Below are 14,715 nucleotides of genomic sequence, written 5' to 3'. Positions count from 1 at the left end.
TGCTAATGCATATGCAGCCAACTCGCTCCTGCCAACAGATGGACACTGCAGAATCCTTGAAGATGATTTAATAAGATCCTTTGCTTGGCTACTTGTTTCTTCCTCACCATGGGGGAATACATATTCATGCTTGGGCTGGTAAGATACATGGGGTAGTATATCTAATATCTAATGGCAATTGAAAAGGAAAACCTAATTCTTTTATGATGCTTCTATAATTAACATGGTAAAATGTATAAAAATCATATTACAAAGAAAGAGAATGCATTTTAAATTCCACAAACTACATGATTTTATTTATAAAACTCAACCTATTGCTTACTATTTCCTATATCCATTTATATAAACATCCTTGAAAACATACTTAGAGCAAACTACTGTTACTAAATATCTTATTAAGTTGATATCCCAGGGCATAAACTGCTAATACTACGGAAAAAGGGCTAAGTATAAGATGATACAAAAGTATCATAGACAATAGCTTATCAATATTATCTTCATTCCATCGGTGGGATTTCCTCAGGTAGTAACCTTTATTCGTGAGATGATTTCATTTACAAAAATATTATTCTTTGCTATCACCTCAGCTTTCAGCTGTTTTAACTTCATTGCGATGTTTTCTTCTGACATTTCAGTAAAGGCCACTTGCTTCACCTTAGATAGAAAGTCCTGAATAATTTTTTCACCTTGCTGAAAAACATGTGAATGTTTTATTAGTCTTTAAACCATCTCTTCTACAAGTCACATGAGACAACAATAAATTGTTTCATTAAATTTCAGTCTAAAACCACCAACCAATATTTAAAGAAGATTCTTATTCTATGTGTGCACTGTCTAGAATATACAGTAAAGCCTTGGCCGACCATATTTCTTTATAGCAAGTCATTCAAAGGACTTTTATAAATACATTTTCAGCTGCTAATGACAAAGGGGTTTTTGATAATTTCCCATATACAGACTTCTTCCATCTGAGGAAAAGAACTCAAGGTTTACAAAGAACACTGTAAGGCATAAACAGTTATTGGGAATTTAATACATACACACAAACACACAGAGACTTTCTTCCCAGTTATTGCCATTCTAAAGAACATGGTTTTACTTGCTAAGTGACCTTGGGAAAATAATGATCCGTAACCTCTGTGACTTGCATTTCTCAGTCATAAAGTGAGAATAATATTACCAGCCTCAAGCTGCTGTGAGATCGAAGAGTTAAAATGTGTAAGTGCTAAGAACAGTGACTGGCAAACAGGAAGTACTATGTGTTTACTAGTACTGCAGAAGGTGAACTAAAAAGCCTGCTTTTCACTTGAGGGAACCTATTGGATAGTAAGTACCTTAGAGATGAAAGGCAGGTAATCAAGTAATAAAGAAGAAATGCTTTCTATTAAAAAAACAAGTATAGCTTTTTTTTTTTTTTAAAAAAATAAAGAGTATTGAATTTAACTGGACTTCATTTACTTGTTTATCAAGTAGTCGGAGATGTCCTTGGACATCTATATTTCCTCAGAAATATTTACTTTAAACCTAGATTGATATTCCTTTGTCCACATTTTAAAAATCTGGTATTAGAAATGTTCTTTTGATTATGGCAGGTGTCTTGTACTACAGAAATCAAATGACTTCTTTGTCATGAAAAGAAATTTAAATGAAAGCCAATGATAACTGATCAAAAACTAAACACTAGAATCATATAGGGGAAAAAAAAATAACACAGCTTGGTGGTGATGTGGTTTATGTAACATAGAGATTAAATAACTACAAAAATAAGCCGACAAACCTCTCTTTCCAGATAGCATCTCTTTGCTGCTGGTTCTGTTTCATCATATTCTTCAGATTTACCAATGTTCTGAAACTCCTCTAGTTCCAGTGCTTTCTGCCTAGCACACTCTATTACATGACTAGGGAAATTAGCAAGCTCCGCAACATGAATCCCAAAACTCTGATCACAGACACCTAGAAGAAATGTGGAGGGTAGAAGTAGGTAGAGTGAAAGGCATAGCAATTTATGTAAATAGAATTTATCCTTTGACCTTATCATTAGGAATTTGAACTTAGTATTATTTAAAATACACTAGCTAAAAGTTTCAGAGTAATTTAGATATAGGACATTTAATTAAACCTCCAATGGAAAGTTATGACTTGGCACAGTATTCTATTTTATCCTACACAACTGTAGTAGAGAAAATAAAAACAGCAGAGAAAAGGCTTGGCAGATAATCTTCAAAGGCCAATCAAATAGCTTACTCTGAAGAAAGAATTTACTAAGAAAAAAAAAGGGAGATAAATGTAAAAGTGTCACTATTAAGACAAGCATTTAAGTTAAAATATACTGATTTATTACTAGTGAATGGTCTAACCTCTGGATATGACTGTATCATTTTCTAGAGATTGTGACTTAAGAAAATTGGCTGGATTAATTTATCTATGTATTTACGATATTTTTCTTAGAAAAATTATTTACTGTTTTTATATCATCTCAATCTGACTCTGAACTACTACAAATGACAAAAGAAATTTTTTGACCCAAATCACTGGAAAATTTATTACAGAGCTTCCATTTTTGCCTCAATTATAGATCAACCTTAAAAAACAAAACAAAACAAAACAAAACAAAACAAAAACTTTGTCCCACATAGATATCCCATAAACTCTGTTAGAACTGGGTACTCTGGACCCCTAAGAGAAACAAAATCAAAGCAAAAGCAAATATTGGGTAAACATCGCAGTAGAGGATGAACTTATTCCTGCTTTCTCTATACTTCATGTAGTTTTGTTTATATTTTGAAACCTGTTTCTATAATATACAAAACACAATTATTCACAACCAAAAAACACAGCTTCATAATAAATGCCAAATACAATTGAAAGTATCTATATTCTGTATTAATAATAACATCAACACAGTAACTAAAAAGAAAAAAGGACTCCCAGAGCGGGGGTAGCTCAGTAGTTGAGCACCTGCTTCACATGTACGAGGTCCTAGGTTCATTCCCTGGTGCCTCCTAAACAAACAAACAAACAAAAAAAGTATTCCCGTTAAAGTAAAAAAGTATAAAAGAACCATGACTATCTCACTGATGTGCAAACAAGTGATAGAGAAAAAGGTCTTCATGGGAAACTAAAAAGTCATCTGAAAAATTATTCTGATGAAATGTTTAAGCAATAAAAAACTTACACTACGTTATTCTCATTAACTCAATAATCTGACTAGTTGTCTGAACCATAAATGCAAACTTTTCTGAAAGGATGAAATGCCAAAAGTATGAAATTCCATATTTGCTGACCAGTAACAACCTCAGGATTTCTGGAATTTTTAAGATTTGCATAAAATACACACTCTTAAAAACATATTCAGATAGAATAAATATTTTAAAACAATTAATAGCCAGAATCTTGGAACTTCAAAGCATATTGTTGCTACCTAGGAGCTAATATGACAAGAAAATACACTGCCATGGAAGTAGTAGAAATCCCTCCATGGTGATTTTTTTTTTTTAAGATTTATTTCTTTCTCTCCCCCCTCCCTGTTGTCTGCTCTGTGTCCATTCCCCGTGTATTCTTCTGCATCCGCTTGCATTGTCAGATGGCATTGGGAAACTGTGTCTCTTTTTTGTTGTGTCATCTTTCTGCGTCAGCTGTGTGTGTGTGCGGTGCTACTCCTGGGTGAGTTGTGCTTTTTTTCACGTGGGGCGGCTCTCCTTGCAGGCTCACTCCTTGCAAGTGGGGTGCCCCTGTGTGGCACAGCACTCCTTGTGTGTGGCAGCACTGCGTGTGCGCCAGCTCACCACACGCCAGAAGGCCCTGGGGATTGGACCCTGGACCCTCCATATGGGAGTTGGATACTCTTATCAGTTGAGCCATGTTTGCTTCCCTCCATGGTGATATTCAAGGGTACAGATTATTCCCTTTCTGTGAAGGTTTTAGAATGAGTGGCCACATTGGGAGACACAGAAACAGATATAATGTACCATGTCCCTTCCCCCAGATTATGAATAGGTAAATGTGTTTGTAAAAACATCCATGATTCATACTGTTAGAAGAAAACAGGGCAATTGTTGGTGATTTCAAGGGTACTAAGTTTCCCATTGTCACACCCTGAATTTACAGAGCATCTGTGATCTCAATACTCACCTTTCTTCACCTGATAAAGCATAGTTAAGGTCTCTTCAGTGGTTAGTGCTGTGACATGTAGATTATTAACAGTTGGTATCTGATTGGCCAAGGCAGTAAGTTCATGAAAATGAGTTGCAAACATGCAAAAAGCACCAATCTTTGTAGCAATGTACTCTGATATAGCCCATGCTAACCCAAATCCATCATACGTAGACGTCCCTCTTCCCAATTCATCTATGATAATTAAAGAATCTTTGGTTGCAGACCTGAAAACACAATTATATGAAACTTTCTTAGGACATAAAATACAGTAATTCCAAAAACAAAATTAAGGCAATTTATTGGGAAAGATACGCCACTATTTACAGATTATTTTAACATAAAAAAATTCAACTAAGTCAATAAAAAGCACTAAAATATCCATAGAAAAAAGGCACGGATACGAACAATTGATAGAAGACGAAACAAATGGTGAACAAAAAGTTTATAAATAACCCATCCCACTAGTAATAAGCAAAGAATTTCCAAATAAAGCACCCATCATTTATTTCTTGCCAAGCAAATCAGCTAGTATTTTACAGAAAAATAATACTGACTGAAAATGGAATGAGGGTGTGATGACACAGACACAAACTGCTGGTCATCATGTAAACTTGGATTCCTACTACAGCCTTTCCAACACCAGTCACTAACATTCCTTCTTTATCTTTAGCTAAATGTAAGAAGGAAAACTTTTTTTTAAAATTAGTGAATTTGACAGTCTTTTCTATGCTTATTGGCCACAACTTCAAAATTCAAAGGAGCTTTCCTAAAAAGCTTTTCCAATCACTTTCTTGAGATAATAAAAAGAAAAGTATATTAAGGGGAAGCAGATTTGGCTCAGGCAACTGGGCTCCTGCCTACCACATGGGAGGTCCCTGGATCAGTTCCCGGTGCCTCCTAAAGAAGACAGTGAGCTGGTGTGACGGGTAGGCATAGCAAGCTGACATAGCAAGCTGATGCAACAAGAAACACAAGAAGAAAAACATAATGAAACACAAAAAAGCAGGGAGCAGAGGTTTCTGGTGCCTCCTAAAGAAAACCAGCAAGACAGCGGGCTGACGTAATTGGCAGTACAACAAGTTGACACACTGAGCCACAAAAAGAAAAAACATAATGATTTTATATTTTTCAATGTAACATTTTGTGTGATTTACGTATCTTTAAAAAAAGAAAATTTTTAAAAAATTTGCTAAAAAAACCCCACAAAAACCAAAACATAATGAGAGACCCAACAAAGCAGGGAACACAGGTGGCTCAAGCAATTAGGCACCTCCCTCCCACCTTGGAGAAACTGGGTTCAGTTCCCAGTGCCTCCTAAAGACACAGCACACAGCAAGTGCTGAGGGGGGTAGGGAGAAATAAATAAAATAAATCTTAAAAAAAAAAAAAAAAAAGTACATTAAGAAGTTCACAGAGAAACAACTATTAAACTAGATACAAGTTCTGAGATGTTTTAAAGATGAAATGGCAAATACACTTCCATTTTCAGGGGACTGGGACATTTACTTGCCTGAGAATAGAAGCAGTTTCTAACATTTCGGCCATGAATGTGGAGACCCCTTTCAATTGACTGTCACCGGCCCCAACCCGAGCCAAGATACAGTCTACAATGGACACTTCCGCTGACTCACAGGGCACAAAACAGCCAATCTGGGCCATGAGAACGATCACACCAGTCTGACGAATATATGTTGATTTACCTCCCATATTAGGGCCTATAAAACAAGTTGTATCAAAATGCAAGGTTATTATTACTCTCTGCTGCTAATAAATTAACTCTATTAGTCTTAAAGGATCAGTGACCACTGTTTCACTGCTTGTTAATCACATAGATCACACCGATGTGGCATAAGAGAAGCAGAACTATAAGCTGCCCAGAGATGTAGACAAAGTTCCCACACATACTGTCTCCTGAGGGAAGGCTATTCTCTTTTCAGACAAACCTACACTTCAACGAGGGCAGCCAGGAAAAACTTAACTGCAAGCTGAATAATCCAACTTCTAGAAAAGTACTGTAGGCCTAATGGATTAACTCAGTAATATTACTCATTAATAAATGGTGCTACAAGTGAATGAACCAGTAGGGTAAATATCGTCAAAACAATTAAATTCCATGCCAATGCTCTAAGACATGACCATTCTTTGGAAAATGTGAATTTGTCTGGGTTAGATTACATGAAGAATTTAAAAATCTGTTTGAGAGAACAGCACACCCAAAATACAACCATCGACTATTTCCCAAATACATTTGTCCTCCTTCCCTTCTTTGTTAACCAGAACCTCATAAACTCTCAGTCTGATACATGCTACACTCATCTTAAAATAGTTTGGCTGCCCTAAGCTCAAGTCACTGAGGCCTGACCTTCAATAATCTCACTAGTCAAAGAAGTGGCTTAAAGGTAATGTTCATTTTTAAAGGTTCTGAGCTAATGGAAGAGGAACTTCATTAAGAATCCAATATTCTCTCATAAGCTATTTTCATCCTTCCTAATCCAAATGTGAATATTTTACTACCTAATAGAAATAACATGTTTTTGTTCTGATATTAAGGACTGGATTTCTTCATCAATTTCAAATCCATTTTTCCCCACTCTAATATAAGAGAAGGGAAATTTTACACTCAAAAAGTCTATAAACTAGGTTTTTACCAGTAATGATGTGGAACATTTGTTTATCTTTTTCAAAGTGAACATCATTAGGAATAAATGCAACTTCATCTTGGACTTCAACACAAGCATGTCTGGATGCTTTCAATATAATTCTTCCTTGTCCTTTCTCCAAAATGACTGGCCGTACATATGGAATAGGTGCTCCGTTTGACACATGAGCAAAGCTGACAACAGCATCCAGCTGAGCCAACACATCATTAAGTGTCCTGCATTGGTTCTACGTAGCCTGTATAAAAATAAAAAGAGGAAATGTATGTGTGAATACTAAGATATAAAAAAATTGATATAAGCTGCCATAAGAATAAATTTAACTCCCACATTCAGAAATTTAAAATCTATTTCCTAATTTATATACTTTTAATATATAAAACTGCATGGCTGCCTAAAAAGAAATGAGATGGACCTTAATGGGAGTGGGGGGAGACAAGAAAAGGTTTCATAATATATTGATAGCAGAGTGCAGTAATCTCTGAGGTATACCCTCATTTTTTTTTTAAACTTTAAGTGGCAAAGCCACACTTGCTTTCTTGGCATTTTAAAAAAGATTTATTTATTTATTTCCCCCTTCCCCTCCTCCCATCCTGCTGTTTTTGCTGTGTTGTCTTCTCTTCTCATTCTCTCTCCTCTAGGTTCACTGGGATTCGATCCAGGAGACCTCTGATGTGGAGAGAGGTTCCCTGTCAATTGCACCACCTCAGTTCCTGGTTTCTGCTAAGCTTCACCTTGACTCTCCCCTTGTCTCTCTTTTGATGAATCATCATTTTGCTGCGTGACTCACTTGCGTGGGGCACTCGTGCAGGCGCTGGCTCACCATGTGTGTACTCGCAAAGGCACTGGCTTACCACATGGGCACGGGTTCTCTTCTTCTTTTTCACCAGGAGGCCCCAGGGATCAAACCCTGTCCTCCCAGATGGTAAGTGGAAGCTCTATCACTTGAGCCACATCCGCTTCCCCATCCTCAATTTTTAAGACACACCTTTTTCTAAATTTTAAGAATCTGAACCCAGGATGGCAGCTCACATTTATAATAAGAAATGTACAAGCACCTGACAGTAAGTTGTAATGTGACTGTCAAGGCTTGTGCATGTATAAACCTGAAGGTGAAGTTTCTTTCTCATCAGGACAAAAGGCAGATGAATTTTAGCATAAATTTAAATTCCTAATTTTCACTTAAAATCCTTCAATAAGATTCTACTCTGCTAGAGCACTAAAATTAAGTTGTAATGTACCGAAAGTACAGGATACATGTCAGGAAAGCAATAGAAGCAATAAAAGTTGTCAAAACCTTTAGAATAAATTCTAAAATTTTAATAGTTTGGAGGGGGGGGTTAGGGTAACAGACCCATGCATCACATAGGACTATCACATAATCAAGCCAGAAGTTTCAAAGGGACTTTCAAGAGAAAGTTGTGCTGAGCTTAAAGAAACACACAAAATAATGAGTTAACCCAAATGGCAGTGAAATGGGAAATCTGACCCCTCTCCTATTCCAATGTTTCATAGAAGTGATAAAATGTTTAAAAATTTTTTTAAGTTTTAAGTTATGAATGTCTGGGTACTCTTACATTCCTTTACCACAATTTAAAAATTTATTCTCTTTATACCCAACATAGAATTAAAAAAGGAAATCAAAAGTCTCTTGATCAAGAATCTATCCTTGGGGGAAGCAGATTTAGCTCAATTGATAGAGTGTCTGCCTACCATATGGGAGGTCCACGGTTCAAAAGCATGTGGTGAGCTGGCCCATGTACAGTGCTGATGCGCGCAAGGAGTGCTGTGCCACACAGGGGAGCCCCACGCACAATGAGTGCACCCCGTGTGAAAAAAAAAAGAGTATATCCTTGGCATCTTTCATCATCTGACTCTTCACCAAGACAGAACACTGTAAAAATGATCCATTACATTTCTAAATAATGTGTTCATTAGACCAAGAAGAGGTTTCTTTTACTTAGGTTGTCTCCAAATATAAAACCATCAATTTAAGTACTAAACTCTAACTTTTTTTTAGGGAAAAAAAAAACCCACTTTGGGCTTATAATTTTGTCAAGAATATCACATGGGTGATAATGTGTCCTCTGAATTACATCAGGAAAAACACATAATGTCATCTGTTCAATTACTGGTGATGTTTTGTCACTTGTTTAAAGTGGTTCCTTATACTTTTGAAAGGCACAATAAAGATTACCGTCAATATAGCACACGATGGACAAAATCTTCAAAGGTAACACAGCACCAACCCTGCACCGAATACTCATTCTATTTAAGGCACCATAGTGCCAAATCATGTGTTCCCCTTCATTAATACAGGGTAATTACAAAAAGACAAACATCTCAAACTGTGCTTCTAGAAAGGACTCCAAAAATCTATAAAATGCCACACAGAACTCGAAAAGGTTTGCTTTTGTGTAAATTATATGTACATTTCAGTGATACTTATTTCCATAATCTAGAGCATGAGCCTGTATATCATCTAAGATATTAGTGCCTTGTAGCCCTTGGTGCTTCCTTTTCTTATTACTACTACAATAAGTTTGCGCTTTTCTGCACATCCTTGTTTTTAAGGGTTTTCCCATTGTCAGGCTGCACTAGCTCATTTGTACAAGAGCAATTTCCAGTTACTTTCCTACCGCAATGCAGCATGTATTATTTTTTAGGTAACCTAATATTAGTCACTGGGTGTAATGGCTTTTTTTTTTTTTTTTTTTTTGAGGTACCAGGATTGAACCCAGGACCTTGTACATGGAAAGCAAATGCTCAACCACTGAGTTACATCCACTCCCCAATGAGAGTTGGTTTTTTGTTTTTTGTTTTTAGGAGGTATTGGTATTGGGGATCGACCCCCAGAACCTCATATATGAGAAGCAAGCATTCTACTGCTTGAGTTACATTTGCTCCCCTGCAATGGCTTTTTAAGAAACACTCTTCAAACATGTTGATGTCTTTTTCTATCACTAAAAACCAGGTCAAATTCACAAAATTTAATGTACTTGTTCCTTTAAATTTACCTGAAGAAATGTTGACAATTTCTTTAACAATGGCATTCTGAGCTTCCTCGTATTCAGTTTTATTTTTAGTATACTCTTCGTTGAGAGAAGTCAATTTACTGCAAATTAAGATAATAGTATTATTAAAAATATTAAAACATCTAGTAGAGGTAATGCACACTACATAAAACATATCCAGTGTATCATGAATGGCCATGAATAATACAATGATAATTAAAATGGGAATACGAGTTGAAAACTGGCAACTTAGTATGGGCAAATGTAGCTAGAATTCAGTTCATTAAGGCTCCTTTATACAGTTTGGAATAGTCCACTGGTACAAATCTTACTACAACATTTATCCCCCCTTGAGTGAAATTCTGATCTGTACCTTTCATAAAATATTGAAATGAGACAGTACATTCTTTTTTCCTTTCCTTTTGGCTTTGGAATAGATATAGTTTGGAAAGATCAGACGCTCACAACTCCAGCCCTCAAAATATATGGAAAAAAGAAAAAAGCAATCACAGAGGAGTGGGAGAAGTTGACTTCCAGAGTTACAGCAAAATGAAAGTCAGAATGTCTGGTTCTTAAAAAATTTAAAAGCACACAAAGGAACAGGAAACTACAGCCTGTTCTCAGGTAAAAAAGAATTTGCCAGAAACCATCCCTGAGGAAGCTCATACACTGAAACTATTACCCAAAAACATTAAACCAATTGTCTTAAGTATACTCAATGAGTTAAAGGAAATAATGGACAAAGAACTAAAAGAAATTAGGAAAATGTTGGCTGAACAAAAATAACAACTCTTTTAACAAGAAATTATAAATAGGAACCAAACAAATTTTGGAGCCAAAATTACAATAATTGATATGAAAACCTCACTAGAGGGATTAAACAGTAGATCTGAGCAGGCAGAAGAACCAGCTAATGTGAAGACAAAATAACTGGAATAATTCAGTGTGCAAAGAAAGAAAAAAGAATGAAGAAAATCGAACAGATTGGGTAGTGCCCGTATGGGAGAAGAGAGGCTGGATATGAATGGAATGGCTGTTTCCTGTTTCTCTATGGTTTTCCTCTAGTTTTGGGTGGTGGCCATTGCTGGCTTTGGCCTTCAGAATACTGAAGGTCAGGTGGCATGGAGCAGCCCCCAAACCCGTGACCTGTGCCCGCCGAACTCCTTGCCTCAGTGCCTGATTGCCCACCACTGATGGTGGCCCACACTCCTGCACCTGCACAGTCCAGTACAAGAGACAGCAGTAGGTAAAACTTCCAATTTTCACAGTCATCAATTACATATGAATTCCTTTTCTGAAGAATATATCCTCACTGTTTTGACAATTATTCTGCCAATGTTATGACAGAAAGGCAGTCAATGTATGGTAGTTAGAAAGGCAGCTTATGGGAGACAGCTGAACAACAAAATGGTGACAGTTTATGACCTTTATCCTATCCCCAAACAGATGTATACTTTTTTTTTTTTAACTTATTTCTCCCTACCCCTTGGTTTTCCACTTGCTGTCTATTCTTTTTTTTTTTTAAGATTTATTTATTCCTCCCCTCTGTCTCCCCATTGTCTGTTCTTTCTGTCCATTCGCTGTGAGTTCTTTGCCTGCTTGTCTTCTCTTTAGGTGGCACTGGGAGCCTATCCTGGGATCTTCCAGAGTGGGAGAAATGTGCTCATTCTTGCGTCACCTCAGCTCCCTGGTCTGCTGCATCTCTTATTGTCTCTCCTCTGTGTCTCTTTTTCTTGCCACAGCTTTCTGTGCCAGCTCTCCGCATGGGCCAGCACTCCATGTGGGCAGTTTGCTGCACAGGCCAGCTTGTCTTCATCAGGAGGTCCCAGGAATCGAATTCTGGACCTCCCATATGGTAGATGGGAGCCCAATTGCTTGAGACATATTAGCTTCCCTTCCCTGTTTCTTTAAGAGGCACTGGGATCTGAACCTAGGGCCGCTGATACGGGAGCGAGGTGCCTAATCACTTATTTGTTTTGTCTCTCCATTCTGGTTTTCCTCTCCATGTCTCTTGTTGCAGCAGCTCACTGTGCCTGCCCGTTGTGTCAGCTCGCTGTCTTCTTTAGGAAGCACAAAGAACCTCTGCTCCCTGCTTTTTGCTGTGTCTCTCATTATACTTTTTCTTCTTACATCTCTTGTTGTGTCAGCTTGCCACACCAGCTCGCTCTCTTCTTTAGGAGGCACCAGGATCCAAACCAGTGACTTCCCATGTGGTAGGTGGGAGCCCAGTCACCTGAACCACATCTACTTCTCCAAACAGATATATTCTTAATGTGCTTTTCCCTTGTAGGTCTTGCATCATTTGCAAATGTCCATGTAAAAGAATATCTTGAAATGTAACACTACTGTCCGAACACTCCCATCATCCTAGTGGGAACTAAACTTGATCATAGGGATGATAAAGACAAGTGAGAAAATGAAGAAGAGGTTGACCTCTGCCACCTATCCATAGGGTTTAGCCTGGTAAAGGAAATCTGTGCTGTAAAAGACTGGAGTTGCTCAGCTCTTACACAGTGGGGACTCAAGACAGTGTTCGAAAAAATGAAGCTATTAGAGCAGTTCTCTGCCCACTCACTATCAAGAAGAGGGAGATCCCAGCATCAGCTACTGAAGCTGCCTGATGAGAATACTAGCAGACACAAAAGAGAGCGCAGCGAATGGACGGAGAGAGCAGACAATTGGGGGGGGGGGGGGAGGGAATAAATAAATAAATCTTAAAAAAAAGAAGAGAAAGAGAAAATGCCTGCTGTTGTAAATGTCAGAGCCCCTTGCTCCTTACCCTGTCTCACTTGGAACCTTTGCATGCTTTGCCCCAAAACAGTGGCACATTCATGTTTAAATGCCAAAAATTTTTGTTACTAATTGGTTTTTCCATTTTGAAACAATCAGTATTTTCAAGGTTTTATCTGGTGAGAGTTTAAGAGTTCAAACTTTCACATTCTACTAAAATTTAGCCCTAAATTATATAGATAGATAAAGGTAGATAGGTAGGTAGGTAGGTAGATAGATAAAGTGGGAAAAGAGACCAAGGGACCTGTGAACACCATCAGGCATACCAACACATGCATCATAGGATTTCCAGGAGGAAGAGAGAATCTAGAGAGGGAAAGGGGTAGCAAAGTATCTGAAGAGAGAATGGCTGGAAACTTCCCAAATCTGATAAAAGACATGAATACACACATCGAAGGACCTCAATAAACTCCAAGCAGGATAAAAAGATGCATAAAGCACATTCTAGTGAAATTTTCATAATCCAAAGAGATTTTTTTCTCGTCTGCTCATGGTTTTTGCTCTATGTGTGCTTGTTGTTTGTCTTCTTTAGTGGGGGGTGGGTGCTCAACTACTTGAGCCACATCCTTCAAGACAACTAATAGTGGATTTCTCATCAGAAACCAGGGAGGCAAGAAGACGGTGGGGTGGCATATCAAAGTACTTAAAGATAAAAACCATCAACCAAGAATTCTACATCTGTCAAATTCAACCTTTAAGAATGAAGAAAAATTAAAACATTAACAGACAAAAATCGAAGCAAACTTTACTCTAAAAATTAAAAAAAAAAAAAAAAAATAGAAGCAAGAACACTTCCCTAACTTATTCTGTGAGGGCCAGGATTATTCTGATACTAAAGCATGATAAAGACACTAAAAGAAAATAAAATTACAGGCCAAATTGGCTAACTGAATCCAACAGTGTATTAAAAAGAATACAAAGGGAAGCAGACGTGGCTCAAGCACAGTTGGGCATCGCCTACCACATGGGAGTAGGCGGGGAGAGGAGGTCCTGGGTCCAATTCCTGGTGCCTCCTAAAGAAGATGAGCAAGACAGCGAGCCCAACGCAACAGGCTGGTGTGGCAAGCTGATGCAACAAGAGACAAATGGAGGAAAACATAACGAGAGATACAATAAAGCAGGGAGAAGGGGAGGCTCAAGCAATTAGGTGCCTCCCTCCCACACGGGAGGCCCCAGGTTGGGTTCCTGGTACCTCACAACAAACAGACACAGCAAATGCAAACAACAAGGAGGTGGGAAAAAATGGATAAATAGATCTTAAAATAAAAAAATAAAATAAATAAAATAAATCCAGCTACTGTGGAAAAGTTTGGCAGTTCCACAAAAGGTTAAACACAGATTACCATGTGGTCTAGCAATTCCACTTCTAGGTAAATACCGAAAAATTTGAAAGCAGGGACTCAGACACTTATACACCAAATGCTTATAGCAGTATTATTCACAGTAGTCAAAAGATGGAAGCATTCCATGTACCCATCAACCAATGAACAATTAAGCAAAATACGGTGTGTATATATACATATACACACACAATGGAATATTATTCAGCCATAAAAAGAAATGAAGTGCTGACACATGCTACAATATGGATAAACAGTGAAGACATCACTTGAGTGAAATAAACCAAGAAGAAAAGGATAAATTTCGTATGATTTTTCTTATATGAAATATAAGTGGCTTCAGGGGGTAGGGGAGAAAAGAAGAAGAATGGGGAGGAATGAATTTCTGTCTGGGATGATGAAAAATGTTCTGGAATTAGACAACAGTGAAAGCTACATAACACTGTCAATGTACTTAATGTCACATAATTGTACACTTAAAGATGGTTAACATCATTTTTCTGCTATCTATTTTACCACAAGAAATAATAATCACCACCACAATGATCTGAAAAGGCTTTTAAAATACTCTTCCTTTTTGTAATTACCTAAAGTGAAGCAAATTTTCTTTATCTATTTCCACCCCAAACTCATTGCTACAGAAATGACCAGAATCAAGTTATGAATGCAGCTGTCTTCCATTAAGCTAGATATTAGATTTTTTGCAAAAATGCAAAAAAAGTTTTTTTCTCATTAAATATTTTATTATGGTAGCATGTA

The 14,715-nt window shown here is 37.3% G+C and overlaps 1 protein-coding gene across 1 annotated transcript in view; it reads right to left on the bottom strand.

Moving 5' to 3' along the window:
- Positions 1-267: 267 nt before the first annotated feature.
- MSH2 (mutS homolog 2) overlaps positions 268-14,715 on the bottom strand; it is a 95,369-nt gene continuing 80,921 nt past the window's right edge. Inside the window, 7 exon segments of the mRNA XM_058278516.2 lie at positions 268-690; positions 1,778-1,953; positions 4,132-4,379; positions 5,666-5,870; positions 6,804-7,029; positions 7,031-7,050; positions 9,830-9,927. Of these exon segments, the coding sequence (XP_058134499.1) occupies positions 520-690; positions 1,778-1,953; positions 4,132-4,379; positions 5,666-5,870; positions 6,804-7,029; positions 7,031-7,050; positions 9,830-9,927 (1,144 nt within the window). The 3' untranslated portion in view covers positions 268-519.

Source organism: Dasypus novemcinctus, chromosome 17 (assembly GCF_030445035.2).
Source record: "Dasypus novemcinctus isolate mDasNov1 chromosome 17, mDasNov1.1.hap2, whole genome shotgun sequence".
NCBI lineage: Eukaryota > Metazoa > Chordata > Mammalia > Cingulata > Dasypodidae > Dasypus > Dasypus novemcinctus.
The sequence above is the reverse complement of the archived record's forward strand: the minus strand, read 5'-3'. Positions and strand labels throughout refer to the sequence as shown.